We start from the raw sequence: 10,067 nt of genomic DNA, 5'->3' as shown, positions 1-10,067 counted from the left end.
TGCCTCCCCCTCATCCCATCTATAGGGGCTCCTGCCAGACTCCCAAAGGAGGAGGAAGGAGAGGAGGGGAAAGAACAGCAAGCAGGTCGGGGAAGGTGGATGCACTGCTGGAAAAGAAGTAAAGGGGAACTGAGCAGGAGTGGAGTCCCTGGCAAGGGGAGGAAAAGTGAGAAGAAGAAGAAAGCCTGGAGGTGGGGGCAGAGAGGGAGTAAAGTACACCAGTCTTAAGGGTCCAGCTCCATGAATTTTTACCGCCATTTCCAGCACCCTATAGCACCCTATAAAGGTCCCTTTCATGTCCCATGTGGGGGTAGGCTGAAGAGTGACGTATCATGAGCAGAACCCCAGCTGAGGCCTAACACGCACATCTCGTAACCACCCCAGGCAATCTGGGTCAGAGCCACAGCAAAGCCCAGCTCTGCCTCCTTTTCCAAGTGGTGAGAATAGCAGACTTAATTCACTGGGAAGGAGAATGGGGGGACACCATTCCCATTCTGTACATATGTAAGCGGTAGCTCTCAAATAAAGAATGCAAGAAATACCACATTTATTTGACTTCCTTTCAGTCAAGTTAAATCCTATGCCAGTTATCCCCACAGCTGCCCAGAAATCCGACCTTGGTTGTGACAGAGGCTCCAGGGATCCCCAGGATTCCCTCTAGGTTACAGGGTTTTCTGTAGCACCACAGCTACAGGGAGGCCCCTTGGACCTGATCATCCATCTGCCCTGGTTAACATGGAGATGCTTACTTCCCCAGAGGATGTGATCCTTTCCTGGTGGGAGATTCTGTTGCTTCCATGACAAGTCCAGAGCCCTGGGGAACCTTAATCAAGGCTGAAGTTCCCCAGGTTTCCCACCCAGCCATGTCCTTACCACATCCAAAGATCACCCTAGAGAGGGGCCCACCTCTGTCCCATCTCCATTCTGACAGCGTTACTCCTGTCCCTTACTGCTCTCAGAGGTGCTCTCTCTCCCTTCTCCTCTGAGAATCTGGCATAATCTATTTTGTGATTTAACAGTGTTACGTTTTTATCCTGTCACACATACTCTTCTCTTTAAATCCCCTCAAATGCCTAAGTGAAAGGTATTATTACCCCTTTGTACAGATGAGAAGAAAGAGGCTGGGAGATACTGAGTCACCCAGGTAGGAAGAGGTGAGGGTGATGCTCAGATTCAGGTACTCCGGAGCTGGTGCGCTGTGCCCTGCCCTGGCTGCCGGGGCCAGGACTCAGAACTAGGAGCACAGTTAATAAACAAGCCAGGATTATCGACAGGCACAGATGTCACTTTCAGACAGATTTGTCCTGGCTCCATCATTACTTCACAGGCTCCCCAGGCTGGGGCGACCTCCGCACTGGACAGTGGACTCTTGTAGACCCTTCTTAGAAATGTTCCCAGCAGGAGCACAGAGCTATGGACTTTAGACTTGGCAAAGGCCTTGGAATTTACCTAGTCCTCCTCCTATAGGGGTAAAATAGAGGCCCTAAGAGGCGAACAGGGTCACCTAGGAAGCTGGTAGTAACTAAGAACTGGGTATCCCACTTCCCCAGGAACCAGCCCCAAGCCTGGCCTCTGAACTGCAGCCTGCCCAGAGTAAAGCCTGTGTGTGTTTGTGGCCATAACTATTTAAAGTGCACTGAGGTCAGGTCTGGCGCCAGACACCAGGTCCCTGGGAGAGGAGCTGGGGAGAGGAGGCCAGGTCAAGCAGCACCCTTTGGAGCCCGGAGTTGGACCTCTGGAAAGGACTTTTTCTCAATGCTTGGCCCCAGGATTTTCTAAGAGGGTGGCAGAGGTTATAGCTTGGCTGTTCCTGGTAACTAAGCACCTATGTGTGTTCATTCCACAAACACTGAGCATCCACTATGTGCCGGTAACTACTGCATGTATACAGTAGAGGAGACAGGCACGCATCCCGCTCTTTGAGCTCCCAGTCTAGGAGGGAGACGACTAAGGGAAGGGGCAGAGCCAGATCATAGGCACACCATCCTTAGAAGGGCCCTGTGCTGGATTCAATGCTCTGCTGTCACTGTCTTGAAATTGTTAACCGTTTTTGAACAAAGAGCCTTGCGCTGTCATCTTGTACTGGGCCCAGCAATTGACGCAGCCAGTTCAAGGAACAGGCAAGCAAAATGCAGTGTGATAAATGCCCAAAACAGAGGAAGTGGGGGCCCAAGAGAAGACTCCAAGCACAGTCTTTTCAGAAAAAGACAAAATCCCAGCTGAGTCCTAGAGGATGAATGGGAGATGCCAAGCGGAGGAGGGGAGGGAGGGAGGTACCAAGCAAAGGGACAGCACGTACAAACCCTGAGAGGAGGAGGTCTGGGTGCTTTAGAGAACGCCATGGTGAACACAAGGAGTGGTGACACACCATGATGTGAAAGAGGGACAAGACCCAGAGGAGCCAAGATAACTCTGAAGAAGAATAAAACAGAGGGGCTCATGCTATTGGACATTGAGATTTTTTGTAAAGCGCCTATAATTGAGAGATTGTGGCTTTGGGATGAATAAACCAGTGGAACAGAACAGAGAGTCCCAAAACGAACTCACACATAAATGGAAATATGATTATGATAGAGAAGGCAGGACAAATCAGGCAGTATTCAATAAATGGTGCTGGGACAACCAGCTATCCTCATAGGAAAAAAAAATACTGTCCTAAATGTTCATCAACAGATGACTGGATAAAGAAGATATAGTATATAAACATACAATGGAATACTACTCAGCTATAAAAAAACAATAAAATAATGCCCTTCACAGCAACGTGGATGGACCTGGAGATTGTCATTCTCAGAGAAATAAGCCAGAAAGAAAAATAAAAATACCATATATCGCAAATCAAAACTACAATGAGGTATCACCTCACACCAGTCAAAATGGCCGTCATTCAAAAATCCACAAATGACAACTGCTGGAGAGGCTGTGGAGAAAGGGGAACCCTCCTACACTGCTGGTGGGAATGCAGTTTGGTGCAGCCACTATGGAAAACAGTGTGGAGATTCCTCATAAGACTAGGAATAGACTTACTGTATGACCCAGGAATCTCACTCCTGGGCTTGTATGCAGAAGGAACCCTACTTCAGGATGACACCTGCACCCCAATGTTCATAGCAGCACTATTTACAATAGCCAAAACATGGAAACAGCCTAAATGTCCATCAACAGGTGACTGGATAAAGAAGATGTGGTATCTTTATACAATGGAATACTACTCAGCCATAAAAACCGACAACATAACACCATTTGCAGCAACATGGATGCTCCTGGAGAATGTCATTCTAAGTGAAGTAAGCCAGAAAGAAAAAAAGAAAAATACCATATGAGATCGCTCATATGTGGAATCTAAAAAACAAACAAACAAACAAACAAAAACAAAGCATAAATACAGGACAGAAATAGACTCATAGAGAATACAAACTTGTGGTTGCCAGGGGGGCGGGGGGTGGGAAGGGATAGACTGGGATTTCAAAATTGTAGAATAGATAAGATTATACTGTATAGTACAGGGAAATATACACAAAACGTTATGGTAGCTCACAGAGAAAAAAATGTGACAATGAGTGTGTATATGTCCATGAATGACTGAAAAATTGTGCTGAACACTGGAATTTGATACAGCATTGTAAAATGATTATAAATCAATAAAAAATGTTAAAAAAAATACCATATATCACTCACATGTGGAATCTTAAAGAAAAAAACAAAAATGAACTTATGTACAAAACAGAAATGACTCACAGACATAGAAAACAAACTTATGTTTACCAGGGTGGGGGACAGGGGGTGAGGAGGGATAAATTGGGAGTTTGAGATTTGCGGACACTACTATATATAAAATAAATAGATAAACAACAAGTTCCTACTGTATTGCACAGGGAACTATATTCAATATCTTGTAGTAATCTATAATGAAAAAGAATACGAAAAGGAATATGTGTATGTGTATGTACGACCGAAACATCATGCTGTACACCAGAAATTGATACATGTAAACTTTAACTAAACTAAACTAAAAAAAAAAAGAATTAATTAAAAGGAAAAGATGAGCTGGACCATACTGCTATTTTTAAATTTCATATAACAAAATATGTGTGCACACAGCGAACGCCACCTCTGACTCATTCACTCCCTCTCTCCAAACCCCTTTCAAACGGAGCCATATCTGTTGAGTGTAGAGGTTCCCAGTTGGAGAAAGATTGCATCCTTAGCTTCTCAGACTGGGATGGATGGAAGACTGGGACACTCATGACTTCTAGCCATGGTTCCTCCCTTCCTGTTATCAAGGAAGCCAAATCATTCATCAAAAGATTACTTAGTAAACATGGAATCAAAAAAACAATCATGTACACCCAGCTTTTCCTCCCTATGGGTTTTCCATCTAGTGGACTCTCACCTTGCCCACCTGAAGGCTCTTTCCCCGCCTCTAAGCACCAGCTGGGATGTCACCTCCTCAGAGGCCTTCTGAAGCCCGTCACTCTCTCATGTCATCTTATTTACTTCTTCCTGGGCACCCCTATCACAATATGTCATTTTATTTGTTTATTGTCTCTGTCTTTCACTAGACTCCACGAGGCCAGTAAACCCTGACCATCAAGGGACATAAACTGGCAGTCCTGGGGCCAACACACATTTTTTTGTTTGGCTTGCACTGTGTTTTTCAAAAAGTTAAATTTATCAGCAATATTTAAAGACCAAGAGATTTTACATAAATCTCTGGAAGGTCAGGTTTCCTTGAAAAAGACGGGCACAAAGGGCTGGAGGTGCTGCAGCCTCTGGTTCTCACCTCGGGCCCCTACCACACCCCATGACATCACATTTGCCTGTCTGCACTCCTTTATCTTACCTACCTGGCCCCGGAGGCCTTTGGAGTTTAAACCCACGCTACATACCCCTGCAACTAAGGTTATTTCAATTACTAAACCTAAAGTGCAAGAAAGGTCGACTGTGTTAAAGGAAATATTTCAACCACACTCTGGGAAGGCTCTACCTACCCCACACAATTCATATGACACAAAGGACCCCCTTCTGGTCCGTGGATTCTTCTTGGACCTCAGAACCAGCGTTCCTCTCCCCTGAACTCGAGCTAATGATCCAGGCGGGCTTTCCTTAGATTATCTGAATGATAATATTTTAAAGTAGATCAATCCATTTTTAGATTAGATTCCTCTAAGTGATAAGTTAATCTAAATGATAAAGTTAAGGTTATGGCTATGCTATTGTACGTTGATTTTATTTAAAAGTGCCGCCCTAAATCTATAAAGATAATAATCTGTAAAGTAGGGAGTGAGTGGGTAGTTGGGTGGGTATGAGACAGGGGGAATTTGTCTTGTTTGGGAGGCTCAGTATTTAAATCCCCTCTAAAAGTGCCAATCTGCCCAAGAAAACCCTCCTTCCTGCAACAGGATCAAGAACGCGACAGAGAACATACTGCGCAGGCGCGCCCAAAACCTCGGCCAGTTTTCCGCGCAGCCTAGACGCCTTCCTCCAGCACTGCGCAGGCGCCTAAAAAGACCAACTTTTCCCTCCCCCTTCCACCTCTCCTCTGGTCCATAGGACGCCCTCCCACGGCGCACGGGTCCTGCGCAAGCGCTGTCCCGCATCCCGGCCCCCGGACCAATTGGAAGCGGCGGCGCCCGGTCGCAGGGAGCACGACGCCGTGGGTGGGGCCGGGACGTGAGGGCAGCGCGCTGGCGTCACAGGGGCGGCTATATAAGTGAATACAGGCGCCGCCCCTCCGCCCCAGTCACTGAGCCGCCGCCGAGGACTCAGCAGCCTCCCCCTTGAGCCCCCTCGCTTCCCGACGCTCCGTCCCCCCTGCCCGCCTTCTCCCGCCGCCGCCTTCCGCAGGCCGTTTCCACCGAGGAAAAGGAATCGTATCGTATGTCCGCTATCCAGAACCTCCACTCTTTCGGTAGGTCGCGGGAAGGTCCCAAGTGAATGAAGGCCCGGGTGGGCCGCTGGGGCTCCCTGGGCCCGCGTACAGGACCTGGCAAGCTGCTAAGCGTGCTGGGTTTTCGTAAACTTTGGCAGGGGGAGGGTATCAGGGCTTACGGGCAGCGACGCCGCGGCCTGGGCCTTGTGGTTAGCCCCTGAGAGCGACCGGAAGGAGCGGGCGGGAGGTCAGCCCTTGGGCGGGCCCAGCGTTTCGGGTGGCGCATTTACTAATGGCCTCCAGGTTCCTTAGGGCCACACCCGCCCCACCCGCCACCCCTGCGTCACGTCCGTTACGTCAACGCCGTTGTCACGGAGCCTAGAGGGGGAGGCGGCACCAGCCCTAAGTGACAAATGCGCTCGCCAATGGGGCGGGAAGCGTGGCCCCGCCTCGGAGCTCGGGTTCCGGCCGGTTGCATCAGCCGGGTGGGGCGCTGCGGGCCAGCCCTGGCTCCCCCGACACGTGATCGGCTTCCGAGGGCGGGCCTGGGACAGCAGGCCCAGGCTTTCTCCGAGGTTGGGGAAGCCGGCTGTCCCGGACTGACCTGTTCAACAAAGGACATACCAGATCTGACTCAAGCCCTAACGATTTCAGTATCAGTTTCTGCATGGGCAGAAGATCCAGTGGGAGGGTGACAGTGGCATCTGAGCACGGTAATTCTAAATGCGCTTAACCTTTTTTCTCAGACCCCTTTGCTGATGCAAGTAAGGGTGATGATCTGCTTCCTGCTGGCACTGAAGATTATATCCATATAAGAATTCAACAGAGAAACGGCAGGAAAACCCTTACCACTGTCCAAGGGATCGCTGATGATTACGATAAAAAGAAATTGGTGAAGGCGTTTAAGAAGGTAGGTTTTTAAGGAGATGTTAGGAAAATCGTATGACTTGTCTACACGGGGGTGCTGTATTGTATTACTTCCTGAAAGGGAAGATTATTACTTTAAAGCTGTTGCTTGGCCTAATTTGTTTTGGTTGCAATGTCTTTGCAGAAATTTGCCTGCAATGGTACTGTAATTGAGCATCCAGAATATGGAGAAGTGATTCAGCTACAGGGTGACCAGCGCAAGAACATATGTCAGTTCCTCGTAGAGGTGAGTTCAGTCACTTCTTGATAGTACATTTGTGCCTCTGCCCTGGCTAACTAATCTCAGATCCTGTTTTAAGTTGCTGGCAGACAGGTGCTAAAGTAGGCTATCTGGTTAGCTGTTGCTAAGTGCTAAAATCCTGTTACACAGTTGGTGGTTTGACTTAGTATCCTGAGTTCAGAGCATTTTGGCTCTGGGACTGCTCTTGCCTAGTGTAGAAGCAGGAAGACAGGATTGTTGTCATCAGAAATGGAGCCTTTAACTTTATTCCGTCTTTAAAACTGCTGTTTTTTCTTTGCAGATTGGACTGGCTAAGGACGACCAGCTGAAGGTTCATGGGTTTTAAGTGCTTTTGGCTCACTGAAGCTTAAGTGAGGATTTCCTTGCAATGAGTAGAATTTCCCTTCTGTCCCTTGTCACAAGTTTAAAAACCTCACCGCTTGTATGATGTAACCATTTGGGGTCTGCTTTTAACTTGGACTAGTGTAACTCCTTCATGCAATAAACTGAAAAGAGCCATGCTGTCTAGTCTTGAAGTCCCTCATTTGAACAGAGGTCAAGCAGTAGGTGCCTGGCAGTGTCCAGCCTGAAACAAAGCAATAACGTGATGTTTCGGCCAAGTCCAGAGCCCCAAGATCACAGACGGCTATGTCTGGCCAGAAGCTCCTCGGCAGTCCCTTCACAGAGTTCCCTGCCCTGAGAGAATGTCACCACCTGAACAGCCCTTGTTGAGGCCGATAGGAGAGGATGGGGTAAGGCAGCAGCTGCACTGCTAGAGGGAGCCTTTGGTCGTCGGGGAAAGATCCCCTGGTGTCCCCAGCGCTACCAGCTGGACAGAGCTTAGAGCAGCCTCCTCCTCTCTAGCGAGGTGACAGGATGTGTGGCTCGCCGCCAAGGTCTTTTTGACCAGACATATCCTAGCTAATCAATGTCCAAACTAGAATGTGAGGCTCATTCTATCAGAGTTAAACTTTTGACAAGGGAACAAATTTCAAACGGATGTCAGTCACGTAGCTGTAGAGCTTGCAACTTACTAGCGACAGCTGCCCAATGCCATGTGAAGTAACAAACTGGTTTTTGGTTTTGGTTTTGTTTTCTTTTTTCCCCTTCAGTTTTAATGTTATGTAATGTATTTAAACCCTTATTTAAATAAAACTTGTTTTCAGAAACATCTGACTTGCAGATTCTGCTTAATCCATGGTCAGTCTCGTACATGTGGGAGAACCACAGAAATAGCAGTAGAGGACACGTCTGCACCCGCCGTTCAGCTGGGTCCTGAATGTCTTAGCCAAGAGCAGCTTCAGTGAGCTTGTCCCGCCACGCTCCCTGTAAGCGTTTAGTCAGAGCAGGCTGTCCCATTCATCGATGTCCTGAAGGAAGGTGCTACTTGGCTGATAGACACTTGGCCCCCTGCCCAAGTGACTTAGTGGTTGTGGAGGAACTTGCCTCGAGATGACAGCACAGTTGGAAACCAGAGTTCCCTCGGTAACAAACTCTTGTCTTAAAGGGCTGTGACAAAAGGGTAAATGCGGTGTGGAGCTTGATCTAACTCACAAACCCCTAGGAAAGGTGTAACAAAAGTGTGCACTTTTTCTAGAGAAGATGTGTAGAGTTCAGCGACTAAGGTGTTTGAGATGCTGAAATTTAATTTTGGGAGGTCATCCCTTGACAAAACACAATGAACAGTGAAGTGCATCGAAGCCTGTTATTGGGGCAATTATGTTAAACAAAATTCACCCAGTATGTGGATTATGAACTGGTCCTAAAATACAGGCTTCAAACCCCTGAGGATGGTCATAAGGAATTAACACTTCCCTGTTTGTCGCCAGCCGCATTGTGAGTTGTAGAGGCCAACCTGCATGCAGCCTGTGAAGTGTGTAGAAGAGGAGGGCTGTTAAAAGGCTGAATCGGTAACTACCCTGAAAAAAAGATTCTAACCCCAGAGGCAGAGGCTTATACAACATAAGGTCCTACGAAACTGATCTGTGCAGTAGACACAGAACTTACTGCTTGGCTCCAAGCATAGTGGCATTGTTCAAAACAGTTGGGTGATAAGTCGGTAAGATTCGCAGCAGAAGGGCTTAGAGGAGCTTCTAAAACAACCTGGAAGCCAAACCCCCTTGTGGCATCAGCATCAAAAACGGTTCACTGGGTGGGAGGGTGTAGCTCAGTGGTAGAGAGTGCTTAGCATGCGTAAGGTGCTGGGTTCAATCCCCAGTACCTCCGTTAAGAAATAAGTGAACCTAATTCCTTCCCTCCTTCATGAAAAAAAATTAATTAAAAAAAAGTCACTGTTCACAGGTGCTATTCACTGTTGACTATTACTTTGAAATCAAGAGCTCCTTGACTAACTAACTTTTAAGGAGCTAGACATTACTTAAAAATTAGCACAGAATCTGAGGCTTTGTGTAATTTCTTCTCTTGGACTCTGTTAAATCCTCCCAATTCAAATATTCACAAAGTGCACTGTTCTTGGGGGAACTTACTAAAAATTCACAGATTCTAGACCTCACCTAGTTTTGCAGGACTGGGTATTAGCTAAAAAGATTCTAGAGAAAGGAGAATATTAATTCTTTTTAACAACTTAGAATTGTAAAATTTATAAACATCTTTTCAAAAATGTTGCAGAAAATGTATGTTTCTTTGGCCTGTGGGTATATTTTACCCATTTGGTACGAGGTGTGATGGCGCCTCTTAAGGATGTTATAGAGGCCTACAAATTCCAGGAAATAGCCCTGCCTTTAGGGCCAGAGATTCTGATCCAGAGGCCCTGATACGGGGCCCAAGAACTGGCCTCTTTAACCAGAATCAGCCAGTTCCTATGGGAGGGCCACAGACCACGCTTGGGGAAACATTGCTGTGGCTAATGGGGAGCTACGGAGGGAACAGGGGCAAGAGAAGCATCGTCAGAGCTAAACTTCAGGAAAAGCAATCGAGAGTACTGTATTTAAAGATGGTTGAAAAAGGGGTAACTGGGGCTCAGAACTTAATTACCAGCACATGAGAAACCAACCCTTGAGACTTTGACCATATATAATGTAGAGGTGT

At 47.2% G+C, this 10,067-nt stretch overlaps 1 protein-coding gene across 1 annotated transcript; it reads left to right on the top strand.

Annotated features, from left to right (window-relative positions):
- Window positions 1-5,655: 5,655 nt before the first annotated feature.
- EIF1 (eukaryotic translation initiation factor 1) lies at window positions 5,656-8,190 on the top strand. The gene is made up of 4 exons (XM_006219248.4): window positions 5,656-5,911; window positions 6,619-6,782; window positions 6,924-7,025; window positions 7,321-8,190. The coding sequence occupies exons 1-4, from the start codon at window positions 5,881-5,883 to the stop codon at window positions 7,363-7,365; spliced, it is 342 nt and encodes a 113-aa protein (XP_006219310.1). The 5' UTR covers window positions 5,656-5,880; the 3' UTR covers window positions 7,366-8,190.
- The last annotated feature ends 1,877 nt before the right edge of the window (window positions 8,191-10,067 follow it).

Source organism: Vicugna pacos, chromosome 16, assembly GCF_048564905.1.
Source record: "Vicugna pacos chromosome 16, VicPac4, whole genome shotgun sequence".
Taxonomy (NCBI): Eukaryota; Metazoa; Chordata; class Mammalia; order Artiodactyla; family Camelidae; genus Vicugna; species Vicugna pacos.
The sequence above is the reverse complement of the archived record's forward strand: the minus strand, read 5'-3'. Positions and strand labels throughout refer to the sequence as shown.

What these genes read in the sequence shown, in the direction of transcription:
- EIF1 (XM_006219248.4), top strand. Translation starts at nt 5,881, where the DNA reads ATGTCCGCTATCCAGAACCTCCACTCTTTCG. An exon ending in CCAGAACCTCCACTCTTTCG is followed by an intron (nt 5,912 to 6,618) that starts GTAGGTCGCGGG and finishes CTTTTTTCTCAG; the next exon opens with ACCCCTTTGCTGATGCAAGT. An exon ending in TGGTGAAGGCGTTTAAGAAG is followed by an intron (nt 6,783 to 6,923) that starts GTAGGTTTTTAA and finishes ATGTCTTTGCAG; the next exon opens with AAATTTGCCTGCAATGGTAC.